The sequence below is a fragment of the Chiloscyllium punctatum genome, chromosome 38 (assembly GCF_047496795.1).
Source record: "Chiloscyllium punctatum isolate Juve2018m chromosome 38, sChiPun1.3, whole genome shotgun sequence".
Classification (NCBI taxonomy): Eukaryota; Metazoa; Chordata; class Chondrichthyes; order Orectolobiformes; family Hemiscylliidae; genus Chiloscyllium; species Chiloscyllium punctatum.
Window position 1 is genome coordinate 31942847 of NC_092776.1, and position 17210 is coordinate 31960056.

The following is a 17210-nucleotide window of genomic DNA, read 5'->3' on the forward strand; positions in this document are numbered from 1 at the left end:
CCTGCCGCAGTATTCCTCGCCTCTGTAGTCACTCTGTTTATGTGACCAGTCCAGTTGAGTTTCTAGTCAATGGGTAACCCTGAAGATATTGATGTGACAAATTCAGTGATGGTAACACCGTTGAGTATCAAGGGTTGTGATTCAACTGTGTCTCTTATTAGAGATGGTAGCTGCCTAGCATTTGTTTGGCACACGTGTTACTTATAGGATATAGAAACAGGTCAGAAAAGCAGAGTTAAGATGGAACGTGTAACTTTATTTAATGCAGTGTTAAGTAGTATTTGGTCTATTTCCTGTTTGTTTTGTTTGTTAATAAAATTGACTTCAGAAATTAATGTTGATCTGTTTTAAAGATGAGGTATTTCATTATTAATCATATAGTTTGAGATAGGTAATGAATTTGACTTGGGGTTTGGGATGAGTTGTTTGTGTGGTTATAGTGTATAATGCAATGTTGGCTGTTATCTCTTGCAGATATTGAGGACCTGCCACCATCAGTGCAGGAAAAGTTATTCGATGAGGTACTTGATCGGGATGTACAGAAAGGTCAGCAGTTCAGTGGGTTTTTCCCTCTGACTTCTAATTGAATGATGACACTCCTGATGAATTACACTTAGATTTGTTAAGAATTGTAGTGAGTGTCCGTTTTCACAACTTTCTTTCCTAGGATTACTGGGCAGCACGGTGGTTAGCACTGCTGCCTCTCAGCACCAGGGACCCGGATTCGATTCTGCCCTCAGGTGACTCTGTGCAAACTTCACACAGACGCATTCTTCCACATGGCTGCGTGGGTTTCCTCTGCGTGTTCCGGTTTTCTCTCTCAGTCCAAACACGTGTAGGTTAGGTGGATTGGCCATGGTAAATGCAGGGTTGCAGGGATAGGTTTGGGGGTTGCACTCCTCAAGTGTACACTGACCCTCTGATGGGACAAATGGCCTGTTTCCACACTGTTGAGATTCCATGATTGATTCTGAGCAATGTTAAAACTTTCAACACTTCTAGTATTAGATCAGGTGAAAGGTTAATGTGCTGTTTCACTTAGGGCATTGGGATTCAAATGAAGGGCGAGTAAGTGCGTTTTTAAAATTTATTCATTCACACGACAAGGGTATCACTGGCTAGGCGAACATTTATTGCCCAGAGGGCAGTTAAGAGTCAACTACATAGCTGGATTTCTGGAGTCACATATAGGCCAGACCAGGTAAGGTTAGCAGTTTCCTTCCCTAAAGGGCATTAGTGAACCAGATGGTGTTTCCAACAATTTGACAACAGATTCATGGTCATCATTAGACTTTTAATTCCAGATTTTTATGGAATTCAAATTCCACCATCTGCCTCGGCAGGATGTGAACCCGATCCCAGCTTCATTACCTGGGGTCTCTGGATTAGCTGTCCAATAATAATGGGCTGTGGTCTCCTTGTGCTTAAAGTGGTCTCTGCTTCTTGTAAGAAGACTTTGGGAAGTCTCTGTTACAGGGCAAAGCCAACTCTGAGGCTCTAAGATGGTCTGTCTAGGCCTTTGACATGACTCTAGATTTTTTTTTAAAATTACACTGCGTTTGGGAGAAACTTGAGACTTGATGTTGTGGGCAAATGTTTTATTTTGCTTTATTTGAGGACTAGATTCAAGTCCCATCTGGTCCATTGGTGTGTAATAGCAACTGTGAAAAGGTTGGTTATGAAATACCAGAGGGTTAACTAATTGAGATGTAAACAATGAAGGGACTTGTTATAGTTCAAACAATGCCCTTTAGGAAGGAAACTGGGAAGAGAACTCCTGGGAAGGTTCGAGAAAATCTCTTCTATCTATACTTCTAGGTTTAGGCACAAAACAAAAGAGCCAGTTCCTAATCAGATTTGCTAAGGTTGATCAACAATGATCCAGTTAAATGGTCACCATCTGTTTGAGAAGATTAACAAAGCAGTTTGTTGGTTCCTTTGAATGAGTGCATTAAAGATGTGGGTAATTGCATGCCTACTGCATGCTGCAATCTAATTTCCTCTGAATAGGAACTGACTTTGTAGAGCTTTATAGATGTGAACCCATGCTCCCAGAAGATTGAGTATCAGCATATTGCTTTACCAAATAGGCATATTTTTCAGGAAAAAAATGTACTGAGATTTACAAACCTATCATTGGCAACTGAAATACTAGAGGTACTTTCTCGAGTAAATTGGTTTTATTTTATAAGTGTACCTTTTGTGAAGCTAGCTTTTCAATAACTTGAATTTGCAAATAGTTTAAGCTAAGTTTAGAGTATTGTTTCTAATCCTTATACATTTATAGAATTAGAGGAAGAATCACCTATTATAAATTGGTCCTTGGAGCTAGGAAGCCGGCTGGATAGTCGATTATATGCTCTCTGGAACCGCACAGCAGGTGACTGCCTGCTTGATTCGGTGCTACAAGCAACGTGGGGTATTTACGATAAAGATTCGGTTCTTCGGAAAGCTCTTCATGACAGCTTGCATGACTGTTCACACTGGTAAGGATTTTAAGAATCGTTTTGATCATTTTTCTTCTACAGCGAAGCTCTGAGGTATGCAAACATACTCTCTCTTAGCTAAGGCTAAACAGTTGGGACACTACTCACTGGACTTTAGAAAAATTAAAGATGATCTCATTGAAACATGCAGTATTCTTAAGGCACAAGACAGGGTAAATGCTGAGAGGATGTTTCTACTCATGGAAGAGGCTTGGACCTCAGGGCATGGTCCCTGAATAAAGGAGTATCTTTTATCTAATCACTTCCCTGAGAATTACTAGGTTTTGTGCATTTTGTTTTAAAAAGGGCAAGGAGGGTTTTTAAACCTAGCTGGAATTGTTTCCTTTCACTGACTTATACTTAAAATATTTGTTTTTTCCTTTGTATTGTACTGAACTATTTTTTATTCAAGATTAAGTGCAAGAGATTTAGAGCAGAGGTCAGGAGAAACTTGTTTTTAAATAATTGCATGGCTAGCATCTACTGAGTTGGTTGATAAAACAATTTGTCATTGAGTACATTAGAATGGTGAAGTGTGATTGGGATTGTTTGTATGGAAGTTAAGTCCAAATGCAAACTGACTGATCCAGGTGGTTTTTTTTTCTTTGTTTCAACCTGTATGTATTTTTGTGGTATAATCTTAATTATATCTTGCCACCCCAATTTCTTCTTATGTTTTGATGCCATTTGGGGAGCAGGCTATTATAGATGTGGCACTGTGCAATTAGACAGAATTAATAACTTTGTAGTAAAGGAACCTTTTAGGTGATAGTGATGAAACATGATGATGTTTCACTTTCAGTTTTAAATATGAGAATTGTGAACATAACAATTAGTGTTTTAACCTGATAAAGCAATGTAAGAATATGAGGGTAGAATTGTCTAAAGTTAACTGTGAAATGAGATTAAAAGGTCTTAAGATCTTTAACTCTAAAGATTTATCCTGGTGACAAAAAACTCCGAGAAGATTGCAAAATCTGTGGTTAAATTATGGATGGTATCAAATTGAAAGAAACACTGTACAATACTCCCAAAATTAGTGTCAGGTCAGAAGAGGCACGGTGGCACAGTGGTTAGCACTGCTGCCTCACAGCGCCTGAGACCCGGGTTCAATTCCCGCCTCAGGCGACTGACTGTGTGGAGTTTGCACGTTCTCCCCGTGTCTGCGTGGGTTTCCTCCGGGTGCTCCGGTTTCCTCCCACAGTCCAAAGATGTGCAGGTCAGGTGAATTGGCCATGCTAAATTGCCCATAGTGTTAGGTAAGGGGTAAATGTAGATGTAGGGGTATGGGTGGGTTACGCTTCGGCGGGGCGGTGTGGACTTGTTGGGCCGAAGGGCCTGTTTCCACACTGTAAGTAATCTAATCTAATCTAAAAGATTGGACAGATTCTAAGAACAAAGATATGACCCTTTTTTAAACAAAAAATATAGGTGGAGTATGAGGGAATGTTCACTTAACAATATATGAAAAAAGGTTGTTTCCTTAAGTATTTTCATCATCATGTAAAAGGCACTGGGACAGTTAAAAGACCCAAATGTTAACAAGCTTCTTGGATCGAAAAGAAGTAGTTGTTGTGACAGTAAAGATGCTAGTTATAATCTTGCATCGTTCCATAAATTCTGAAAGAGTCCCTGTAGATTAGAAAATACTAAATGTAATACAATTTATCAAGAAAGCAGGAAACGATAGGACCTAACATCTGGCATAACTAAACTGCTTGAAGAGATATTAAGACATTTCAAAATAAATAATAGAATTAGACAAACTGAACATGACTTTTTGTAATGGAAGTTCAAATAATTTCTTATTGATGGAAGTGACAAGCAAGGTGGATAAGGCTGAACCTGTCGATGTATACTTGGATTTCCAAGGACTTTTAACGTGCTACATGAAACGCAGTGACATTAACGTAGGGGCTCGTAGTGGAGGGGCAAATGTATTAGCATATTGGATTGCTTAGCTTAACAGAATGCAGAGAATACAAATAAATAAATCTGAGGTATAACTAGTAGAGTTCCACAGGTATCAGTGCTGGATTCTCAACAATATCAATGACTTGGTTGAATGTGTTGGCTATGTTTGCTGATGACACCAAGATTGATCGCTTGCCTTCCTGCCTATGTGGAGTTGAGGATTTTCAAAAGGAAATAAGTTAATTGAGTGATCAAATATTTGGCAGATGGCATATTAAGTGGAATAACGTGAGCATGACCTCCACTTCTGCAGAAAGAATAGGAAAATAGTAAACAACTTAAGTGAAAAGAGACTGCAGAACTCAGTTGTACCAGGAAACTCGGATCCCTCTGTACATGAATTATGACGCAGGTTAGTATATATGTATAGCAAGTGTTAAGAAGCATATGGAATTTTGGTATTTATTGCAAGGGAAATGGAATACTAAAATTTGGAAGTTTACTGCAGTTTTACGCAAGCCTTGATGAGATTGCATCTGGAGTACTGTGTACTGTTTTAGTCTTGTTATTTGGAAGAGAATTTGATTGCAGATAACAGAACATTAATATGGCTTATTACTCTGATAAAGAACCTTCTCTTATGACACTAAGTTGAAAGGTTGGGCCTTTATCTATTGGAGTTTCTGATTGACAGGTAATTTTATTGAAAGATGCAAAATTTTGGAGGTGGGGAGGGCTCTTTAACATAGTGAAACACTCCCTTGAGGAGAGACCAACATTACAGACATTGTTTAAGAATAAAAAGGCCCCCCTTTTAAAATGATATGCGCACACACATGCGTTCTCCCCCACTCCCCAAACGCTTTGGACAAAGAAATCCAGTGTTTATAGGGGCAGAGATGACAATAGAATCAAGATCACCTGATCAACCATGATTTTCCCAATTGATGGAGCAGGCTCAATGGTTTACTCCTCCATGTCCTCTGTTCTAGTATCATTTTCAACTTGCTTTCAATTCGAACACTTCTGTATATTGGAATTGGGTGAACTGCTAGAACAAATTGGGTTTCCATACAGTGGTGCACAACTGGACTGCACTCTGAAATATACTTAATATTAACCATCTAAAACTGCAAGTGTTTCAAATTTGGAATTGGATTTGACAATCATACAGTGTGCCTCAAAAAAATTGAAATATAAAAATGATTCACATTGCTTTCATCTCTGTACTGGCACTAATTCCTTTAAACCAAAATGTTGTGATCTATTCCTACTCCAGCATCTGAACATTATGTAATTTTCTATTTAACTACAGTGTTAAGGTAATGCTGCACTGTTGAAAAATCTGTTATATGGATGAGCAATTCAACTAGGATCCCGCTTGCCTATTCTAGTAGATGCTAAAAGTCATAAAACACTTAAGTTTCCTTGGGACATGGTTGATATTCCTTTCTGATTACTTTGCAACAAGCTGATCAACTTTGCTTTGCACAAAATTTATGATAATAATGTCCATATGCAACAAGACTTGGATAACATTCAGGCTTTAACTGAAGCAAAAGAAACATTTCTACCTCAAAAATGTTGGGTATTGACTAATCTCCAATCAGACAGTATCTAATTTTCTTCTCTTCATGATGTTCCCTTAATTCATCAGTCTTGACAGCACCTCCATAACCTATAACCTCTGGAGATGCTGTCACCTATAAGCTTCTCTCCAAAATGCACGTGTCCTGATGTGGAAGTGTATCACTGCTCCTTCATTGTCACCGGGTCTTGGAACTCACTTCTCAATAGTATTGTTTTGTACCTGCACCAGAAAGACCTCAGTGGTTCACAAAGCTGGTGCACAATCACTTTAATTTTCTCTGGGATGATTTAGTATATGTAAAACAAAATCTTCCTTAGCCGCTGATACTCACATCCTGTGAAAGATTTTGTTTAAAACCTGAGTCATGTTTACTTACAGATGTGATTGAACTTTTTAAAAGCAATTTTTAATGTTTTGACACTACTTGGATGAGCTAATGTGCTATTTAGATGCTACTTTCTAGTCCCATCCTTTCTCTGTATATTCCTGAGCATTCTAATTCTTCTAATCATAAATTATTAACTGTCACCTTATTTCTTCAGTTGTAGTTGGTCATCTGTTCCAGGAAAACTCTAGTTTCCATTGCATACAATACATGCAATTCATAGGCTGTCATAGTGGGAGGGTATTTAACCTTTTTCACATTTTGTAGATTAACTGAAAAACATGCATGAAAGGAAAAAAGCTTATCATGTTGAAATTATTTTTTGCCCTATCAGGTTTTACACACGCTGGAAAGAATGGGAGTCTTGGTACTCCCAGAGTTTTGGATTACATTTCTCACTGCGAGAAGAGCAGTGGCAGGAGGACTGGGCATTCATTCTTTCCCTTGCCAGTCAGGTAAATAGTGAATTTTCTATTGTCTTCAGAGATCTTTAAGTAGATTTTTGTTTCGGGTGTATAATTTTGCATTAAACCACTGTTTCTTTTTTGGACTGGGTGCAGTCTGTAGGAGAGCTCCTGCATCCAGATTAAAATGGGAAGACCTTTCAGATCTGTTTTTCATTTTTCAGAAACAAAGCCGAAATTATCTATTTAATCCAGTTCTACAGTTAACTATTGAGGCAATCACTCTGACAATTGGACTGTAACTATAGAATTAGTGGTCAAATTTGATTTTATGCATAATGTTTTCAGAATTCCAAGATACAGAAACAGAATTTGTTTTAAACTAAAACCATAAATTATATCAATTTTGCACTAATGGATAATGTTGAGTATTAATGTGTTTGCCATGATGATAATTATAGGACCTTGTGGATAAATATATTTGTGCAAATGAAATGATTAAAACTCAAAGGCATGAAATTAATCTTGTTTCAGAAGAATTGTTTCAGTAATAAACTGTTAGGAATACTGGAAGACTTTATAGAATTCTGAATAATATGAGCATCTAATAATGCTGTAGGTAGAACAGGATTGCAGTTGATCTGAGGACAGGAATATCATAGTTCATAAACTCTGGACAAATCTCCAAACAATGGAACAGTGTTTTAACTGCTTTAGTTGTTCTTTTAACTTCTTTTTTCAAATTGTTCTTCAACATGATAACTGAAATGTTTGACAAGTTTTGGATAACTTGCGTTAGGTACACCAGTTGTATGGCTAGCTATAAATCACTGATCAGTTACGAGCTTTACTCTGAGTAAATAAATTATATCAGTGTTTGTTTAAAATGTGCATTCAAATATTAGCATGTTGAAATAACTTTGGTCTTCCAACATAGGTGGGAATTCAGCTAATAAATATGGTTGCTAATGTGAGTTGTTGGTAACTTCAAGGAATAAGACATAACATTTTTTTCTTAAGTATTGGGAATTGTATAAGGTATTAAATGGATTTATTTGATATCAAGATTTCAGTGTTTTCTAATAACTGCATCTATTTGAAAACTACTTCTGAAAAACTGTACTGATTGTAGTGTGAAGTTATACACTTGGGCTTGGTTTTCAAATTGTAAACTTTTCGACAAGTATCAAGTAATATAAAGCAAAATAACTGCTTACAATTGGAGCGATGGGCATTTGGTTTGTCTAGATATTTTGTTATTTATGGTACTTGCTACAGTTTTTGTTTCCACAGCAATAGGTACGTAATTAAGTTTTGGCTCAAGGTGACATATCGCAGTTTTTTTACTGCTAACAATTACTTTCATTTCACTTTCTGTTTTGAGGTTTACATTGAAAATTTAAGTAGTTGGAGCAGGGGAGTGTCTAGAAATCCAAAGGTTGAGTTTTCAAAACCTATCTTGGCAGAAACTGAAATCGTTGCATCTAATTCTCTGGTTGTGATTAGATGGGTTACGACTGAGCAGTGTGAGAGCCATCCCTGTCAACTGGATGACATTTAAGAGATATTGGAGGAGAATGCTGTGGCTAACTGTCAAAGGTTGTAAAAGTTAAAAGCTCACTGAAAAGAGAAGAACGATTAGATTAAACAAAAAAAGAAGAGACCAAGATAATCCAAAAGTAAATTTAAAATTTGAGATTAACACCTCCAATAATTAATATTTAAAGGATGAAATTCTGCGTGTCAGTCATTAATTTTTGGTGCGAAATTCCTACAGGGCAATTAAGTCATCTCATCATTAGAAGGATGCTAAGATTTGAGATGACTGCTGAGTTTATTTCATATCTACAGGTCGTTCTGTTCTAACGTGTGTTTTGTCAACGCACATTTGCAATAACATGATTGAAAAATTGGGGTTGCTGTTTCTACAGCGTTGACTTTTAAAACGTGTTGGCTGTAACGTGATCACATCGCCAACACTTTAAGCGCTGCTTCTAAAGCGTGATTTTTCTATAACACAGATATTCACAAGAATACAGCTATAGTGTTACAGAAGAACTGACTACTACGCAAATATGGAAGTTTCACATTATCTGATAGGTGCCGGGACACACTTTTTGCAAAGCTGATTGTGAACAAATGCCACAACTTGAGACAAAGTTGATGGTGATCATTCATCATGCTGTTACCTTGACAGATAATGTGAGCTATTGAAATTCATGTTACATCCCTAGCTGCCCTTGCATCACCATCTTTGGCTTGTTACATTGTACACCACCATTCACAGCTAGATGTGGTGCTGAATTATACAACTAAACTCCTGAAGGAGATGTTTCCACACATCCCCAAGCCCAATGATGGGGACATCTACACATCAATGCAAAAAGAAAACGGAAGCATTTGAATCCATTTTCAACCAGAATTGTCGAATGGATGATTAATCTTTGCCTCCTTGGGTTTCCCACATTAAAAGCCAGTGTTCGCTCAATTTGATTCACGCCAGCTGTTTCTTGATACCACGTGAAGACACTGAATACAGTAAAGGCTATTGGTCCTGACAACATTTTTGAAGAAGTGCTGAAGGTCTATGCTTCAGATGCAGTGTTGCTCCTAGCCAAGCTCTTCCAGTACTAAAACACTGGTATCTGTCTGGAACTATGGAAAATTGCCCAGGTTTATCTTATCTACAAAAAGCAGACTACTTCAACTTAGCCAGTTGCACTCCCGTCAGTCTACATAATATCATCCAAGGGATGGAATATGTAATTGACCATGCTATCAAGCAGCACATAGGCAGCAACAGTCTGCTTACTGGCAATTCAGGTTCCATCAGGTTTTGACTTTGAACCTCATTCAGCCTGCGTCCAAAATTAATAAGAGGTGAAGCCCTGGCAAAATTGGAGGCAGTGGGAATGGGGGAAATGCTTTGTTGTTTGGATTCAAACCTATCATTGAGGAAGATGATTTGTTTATTGGAAGCCAGTCAAGACAGCACTGTCAAGACAGCACTGGTCCAACTATCTTTAATTGCTTCATCAGTGACCACCCCTGTGTCATAGAGTCATGTTTAATGTGTAACATTCAGCACCATTTGTGGCTCCTCACATACTGAAGCAATCTTTGTCCAAAGGCAATAATGTTTAAACAACACTCCGGGCTTGGATTGGTGATTGGCAAATAACATTGTGCCAAAGGCACTGGGTTGTGACCATCTCCAACAATAAAGAACTTTTTAATTGTCTTCTCTTGACATTCAATAACTTTATCATCATTGAATTCCCCACTGTCAACATTGAGGTTTACCATTGACCAGGAACACCATCTAAATGCAGTGGCTATAAGATCAGGTCTTGGGCTGGGAATTCTGTGATGAAATTCTGCTCCTGATTCACCAGTGCCTGTCCACCATCTAAAAGGCACAACTTAGTCATTTAATGGCATATTTATGGATGGGTGTTGCTCCAACCATACCAGTAAAGCTTGACACCATTCAGAATAAAAAAGCCGTCTTGATTAGTACCCTATGTACCATCTTCAACATTCATTCCCATCGCCATTGATCAACTGCAATGTAACACCTTGCCGCATCTCCCTCAAAATTATCTTCAGAATCTGTAATGTCTTTGGAAGACCAGGGCACCATATGGTTGAGAAAGCTACCTGCAGTTTTCCCTTAGCAGGGCATTTACCATTTTGGCATAGAACTATATTTTCCATTCCTTCACCCTGATAGGGTCAAAATTCTGGGATTCCTGTCTGAACAGTGTTATGGGTGTACCCACACCAAATGGACTGCACCAATTAATAAAGGCAGCTCACATCACCATCTTGAGCACAATGAGGGATAGGCATTAAATGCTGGCATTAGCCAACAACTCCTACATCCCATGATAGAAAGAAAAAGCAAACATTATGGAAGATTTGGTGAGGGATAATTTGCAGTTCCAAAGAAGAATCAATTATGTTATAATACACATTTCTTCAATGCAAATTGGCTATAACGTGATTGAAGAATTTAGACCGTTATTCATAGAATGCAAACTTATCATACTTGTGTTGGCTACAACATGATTCCAGTCCCATTGGTTAAAATGGTGCTGCTATTATGCGATTTTGTTATAATGCGGGATTGCACGGGCATGGAACTATTGTGTTATCAGAACAGACTGTGTATTGTATGGGAAATGACTGGAACCCAAAGTAATTAGTATGAATAAATTTGTTATAAGTGATCTACTTTAAAATGGAGTTGCCTATAGTTGTTCTGTATAGTATTAAAATTGAGGTTGGATGGATAGCTCTGCATATGCCACTTATTCATATCAGATACTTAGTGCATCCCCAGATGTCACAGCTTATGCTTAGTCATGTTCTTGTTTTGCTTGCTACAAATTTATAACCAAGTAATGTGAATTGTCTTTTGCAAAAGTCTGATGGACATGTCAGAATCGTTAGACTGAAGTGACTTGACACCCTAATGCAGAAATGAAAACTTAAGGGTGCTTTTTGCCAGAGGCAACATTTAAGTACTGATTTGTTCATTGCTTTGGCTGTCAGTTGAAATTTCAACAAACTTCCATCTGATTCTTTAAAAATAAATCTTTATTTTGTGATCTTTCCAGCACCCCAAGTGTTGTGTAGTATTTACAGCAGTGTTATTTTAAATGCTTGAGATGAGGTATGGCCTATTGCCATGTGTTGCTGTCATTAGAAGGTTTTTCACTTCGTAGCAGGTGTTGCTGATACCAGGAATCAAGTGTCCAAGCTGACGTTGTCACCAAAGGTTAGCTGTGTGACATGATCACAGTGAAAATAATCCTCTGCAGATTACCAAGAAGTAATGCTTGCTGGTGATGTATGTTTATATATAGTATGTTTGTTGCAAGTCTACTAAACCAGCCAACCTAGCTTCCAGAAGCCATGGCAATAGGATGCGTAAATGTTTTGCAAAAATGTGTATATTTTCTTTCTTTCCAGCAAACTCTGATAAATTTGTCTTATGTATCTGCTTAGGGTTGTATTATAAGTGACTTTAATTTAGAGATGATACACTACTTTTTTTCAATAATAAAATGTACATTTTTTTCCAAATGGGTATACTGAAAATCTATCTTGTCTTTTCTGTCCAAATAAAAAGGTAATGCAACTTTTGATAGGGTATTTTAACATATGTAATTGTTTTAACATGTTTCAGCCTGGAGCCAGTCTAGAACAGACTCACATCTTTGTTCTGGCTCACATTCTTCGCCGACCAATTATAGTTTATGGAGTGAAATACTACAAGAGTTTTCGTGGTGAGACTCTAGGGTACACACGATTTCAAGGTAAGGAGTTTACAACATGAAAATCGACTATTCTGTGATCTGTTGCAAGCATTGTCTTCCTAACTATAAATGGATTGGGTTTTGTGCTTTTTATCTTTGGAAGAGGAGCTTAAAACAATAACCTTTTGACTCTAATTAATTATTGCTGACAATGAATTGATGCTGATAATTCTTAAGGCTGCAAAAATAATTGAATCTATGATGGCTCAATTTCCTATTCCCAAACTTTCGAATGTACAGTTTTTGGAAAACTGGCATTACTTCGAGGAAATCCTACTGACCAGCTCCTCCTGCATTCTTATCTCACAGTATGCCTAGATCTTGTAAGGATTGTATTTTGCCATGCAATAATGGTATATCTATCTTGTACTTCGTTGAGAAATCTAAAACGTCAAGATGACCAACATTCTCCTAACAAATATGTTTTAGTAAAATTGAGTTTTGAGGGCAATGAGGTTAATGATACAGTCATTAATGCACTTTTCTGTAGTTAAACATGAGAGTCATAAAGACAGGTATTAGATGTTGTTTCAATACTACACTCAGTTGTCCAAAAAAAAACGGTATTTGATCAGTTGCTTAGCCAGAATTGTCAAATATTTTGTATAATGGTTGATTTGGACTAATGGTTTAAGATCAGGACAACTCTCTCAGAACTGATCTGCTCATACATCTCACTTCTGAAGGTAATTTTAAATTAAGATATTTAGCTCAACAATCAGAAAACTTGGTTTGTCTATTGCTAGCTGGATTCCGAGAAGAACAACTATGCAACAATTTATTTGAGGGATAGTGGTTTATGCAACATTCTTCTAATGTAGAACCAGTCAATCAACTTCACTGGAAATATTATTGACGCCAACTCTGTTCAGGATTGCGAAAATTTTTCCAAAGTAGAGTAGCATTAAATAAGTGAGGATGGCTGTACTGTCTGTCTTACCAGTTTCTTGCTCGGGTGCTACCTTTTGACTCCTTCTTAAGCATAAATCAGTTTTGTACATTAACAGAATTTCCCATTATTCACATCCCTCACTCTTTTAGAAATTGAGACAATTCCTTATTTTGTAGTGGGTTCAAAATAATAATATTGTAGATTAGTTAATAACCACAGAATTCTAGAAAGATCACTTAACTGAAAGTTTCCTTATTTATATTAGTGAATAATTACATTTTTAATAAAAGCAATTATCATTTGTCATTATAATGTAATAATGTATATATTTGTCACATTTAGTGATAAAAATGTTTCCTCTTCCAGTTTGTTGAATTTTTTTTTAATACAATGTATGTTATACAAATCAGCATGCTACTCTTACTATTAATACCCAATGGGTGCATGTGCAGTTCTTGCATAAACCTAAGCCTTTGAAATGTGTAGTTGCTGTTTTGGGTACTATTAATCTTTGCATCAGTTTTTTTCAAACAGATTTCAAGCAAGTTGCTTAGCTAGCCTAGAATAGAACATATGCCAAACATTGTAATTTAGTCCTGAGAACAGGGTGTAAATAGTCACTGTAACATTTTGATTGGTTTATTTGACCTGATTATAAACATCAGTTACATTTGCAACCCTTCCTTCTGGCAACACCACGTCCATTAGGAATTTGACCTTGTGTCCAGACATATTTTTCAGCTATGTAAGTAGGAGTGCTAAAGAACAGTTTGGCATTTCTCAAAGATGTGTGTGGGGGTGAGAATTGGAAGTCACAAACATTACATTTTGAAAGTTGTATTCTGTTAGGAAGGCAATGAAACAATAAAAATATGAACAGATGCACCCTAAGATCCTCCAGTAAATGAGCAAAGTGTAGGGAGTTGTATAAATACATGGTAAAAATGAAGGATGGCACACACGTTATCAGTGGTTAAAAACAAATATGATGTTAGAGACCAATTATTCCAATATTTATGGTGAAAGTTATTGGATCATTGTTAATAACTTTCAAGTTAGCCCACTAATATGATACTCCTCTTCACAGGTGTGTACTTGCCTTTGCTTTGGGAACAGAGTTTCTGTTGGAAAAGCCCTATTGCTCTGGGGTACACTAGGGGCCACTTCTCCGCACTGGTCGCGATGGAAAATGTTGGCTATGACAATCGAGGTGCTGGCGCCAACCTAAATACAGATGATGATGTCAACATTACCTTTTTGCCACTGGTGGACAGTGAGAGGAAGTTATTGCACATACACTTCCTTTCGGCTCATGAGGTACATATATATTTGGTGTCTGTTTTGAAGTAACTTTGCATTGTGTTCCATTTTTGTCTGTTCTTGTTAACCTGGAACACTTGATTTAGAATGTATTAGAGAATCCTGACATCTAGCTTAAGTTTATGCAATGTTAACCAGTTTGTTATATTACTTTGGGCTCTTGTAAATAAGTATCATCACTAGATTTGGGTTTCAGTTAATGAACAAAAGGCAATTTACTTTTTATGGACATTTTGATGAATAATCATGAGTTGAAACATTAAAAATAAATTTTGGAGAAACTCACTAGGTCTGATAGCATCTATGAAGAAAATGTTTGGAGTCCCAAACTGAGCAGCTGGGAAAGAATGGTATTAATGCTGATGACTTAGGGTGGCATGATGGAGTGTGTGGATAGGTGGAGACTGGTAAGAGAGAGGCAAGAAAGGTCAGACAGATGAGATTGTTGATAGTAAACCAAGGTAGAAGCTGGATGGATCATAATGAAGGCAATGAGTGGGTGAAAATAGTTTGGCTGTGTTGTAAGCAACCATGTAACGACAGGACCTGGAGTGTGGGTGTGGATAATAGACATGTAAAGTGTTGTTCATGCTCTAAAATTAAATTTGATAATGAGTCCTGAAGGTTGTAAGGCACCTAGGTGGAATATGAGACATTGTTTTTGTTGGGCTTTGGACCACCGCAGCAGGCCTGAGGTACAAATTTTGGCCAGGGAGCGGAGTGTTGTGCTGATCTGTCAGGCAGCTGGTGGTTTGGGGTCATTTTTATAGATAGGGCATAAGTGTTCAGTAAAGCAGTCACCCAATCTGCAAAGTAGAAGAGACCACATTGTGAACGGCAAATATAGTAGACTAGATGGAGTGCAGTTTAGGTACTGGAATGTATGTTAGGGTCCTTGAACAGCAAGGTGGTAAATGGGTGTGTGGCACCTTCTGTGATTGCATTAGAAGGTGCCGTGTGGGTGTTGGGAGTGGCGGAATGGGCCAGGGTGTCTTGGAGGGAATGGTCCATGTGAAATTTTGACAAGGGAAGGAGAATAAGTAACATCCCACTGGAGCTGGCAGAAACTGCAGCTTAATCAGCTGGGTTTTATGAATGGATGAAATTGATGTCGAACCTTAATGTGTATTTTACAAATTTAAATTGTGACAGAGAAATGATCTTGTCTAGAACAGTTATACTGCAATAATTATAATTAATTTCAGTAATTGGTTTGATTTGGCATTTTAAAAAAAAAATTCATGAACTTCATTCTTATCTCAACTGGTCAATTGCATTATATCATCCTTGGAATTGTCACATATGTAACATCTCTGTTCCCGCTCTCTTGAAAGTAAATGCAGCCCTTCCTTCTCTAACTGAATTAATTAAAAGGATAAAATGATTTTTAAAAACTTACTTGAACTTTCAAGATTAAAAAGGCTGTAGTACTGGTCCTGCTTTGGTGACAAAAACAAAGTTTGGATGTAGGTTTGCTTACTGAGCTGGAAGGTTTGCTTTCAGACATTTCATCACCATACTAAGTAACATCTTCAGTGAGCCACCAGATGAAGATTATTTCAGCGAGCCACCATGCACTGCAGCACAAAGGAATTACGCAGAGCAGAGGAAAATCACCTATACAGTTTATTCAAAAAGAACGGGTACCTAGTTAACATAGCCTGCTGATTTCTCAGCAACAAACTCCAACAAGCAACAAAATATGTCCAGAAACCATAGCCACTCTCCCCTACGTTAAAGGCATCTCGGAAATGACTGCCAGATTACTCAGATCTCTTGGCATCATAGCCTACAAACCCACCAACAGACTAAAACAACAGCTAATGAACTTGAGAACCTGTACAGATGACAAACAAAACTAATGTCATTTAAAAAAAGCCTTCCTGAGGCTCACTGATGTTACCTAGTATGGTGATGGAAACGAACCTTACAGCTCAGCAAGCAAACTTGCATCCAGGACCTCAACCTGAGCTACAAATCTTGTCAAAACTCTCAAACAGGAAATTGTTAATAAATATGAAGGTTCCTAAAGATAAATATTTGTTGTTTCCTATTGTTTAATGTTCAAAGTTGCAATTAATTGGATAGACAGTGTCGCTTAAATATAAAAATGCTGTACATGGGTTTGGGTTTTATTGCATTAGGTATTGTGACCCGGTACAGGACTCAGGAGACGATGGTGTAGACTCTCTTAATCACTGGGCCTCAGACCTTCGGGGGCCTGAACCTGAGCCACACTGCCCATCATCTCCTCTCAGGTGGTCCCTCCAATCATAAATCCTATCTGGCCTGCTCAATTACAGGGCATGCTGCTGATATAGATTCTGGGCATCCGCAAAAGATACTCAACTAATAGAGAGCCAGGAAAATTTAATCACTGAAGTTATGAATGAAAATAATAAATTCTGGAGATACTTTATGGGAAAAGAAGTAGTGGATTTAATATAAATGAACACTGTCAATTGTTCAGTTTAAATCTGGGATTGAGATGCAGTAAATAGCTTAACTATTTGTTGATGTTCCAGCTTAGTGCATGTGCAATGAAAACGCATTAGCTGTGACAACTTATGTAGAAGATGGCTTTAGAAGATCTTTTTTGTGTATATAGGATAGTTATTTTGGAAGAGTTTCTACTGATTTATTCTTTGGGCCAATTTAAATATTGTTGAGGAAATTAATGCATTTCTTGTATATTGTAGGGTCAAGTTTAAAAGAGGGTTAATAAATGTGGATATTGTTGAAATATTTAATTCTGCCTCTGAGTCTAAAGGAACAATCTGTAAACTCATACAGAAGGTATTGTTGCTATTGGTACTGCATCATCTGGTAAAAGAGTAATTGAGATTCAAGAAGGTGCCCCTACAAGCAAAAAAGTAGACCTTTTAAAAATCAAG

At 37.4% G+C, this 17210-nt stretch overlaps 1 protein-coding gene across 5 annotated transcripts in view; it reads left to right on the forward strand.

The window, feature by feature from the left end:
• Nucleotides 1-17210, forward strand: part of LOC140463506 (ubiquitin thioesterase ZRANB1) — a 63993-nt gene that overhangs the window by 45159 nt on the left and 1624 nt on the right. For 4 of the 5 annotated variants that reach the window (XM_072557550.1, XM_072557549.1, XM_072557551.1 and 1 more), the window contains 5 exons: nt 475-546; nt 2288-2486; nt 6711-6831; nt 11975-12104; nt 14084-14313. In XM_072557550.1, coding sequence (XP_072413651.1) covers nt 475-546; nt 2288-2486; nt 6711-6831; nt 11975-12104; nt 14084-14313 — 752 coding nt within the window. The remainder of the gene's footprint in view (nt 1-474; nt 547-2287; nt 2487-6710; nt 6832-11974; nt 12105-14083; nt 14314-17210) is intronic. The other variant, XM_072557552.1, reaches the window with a different exon arrangement.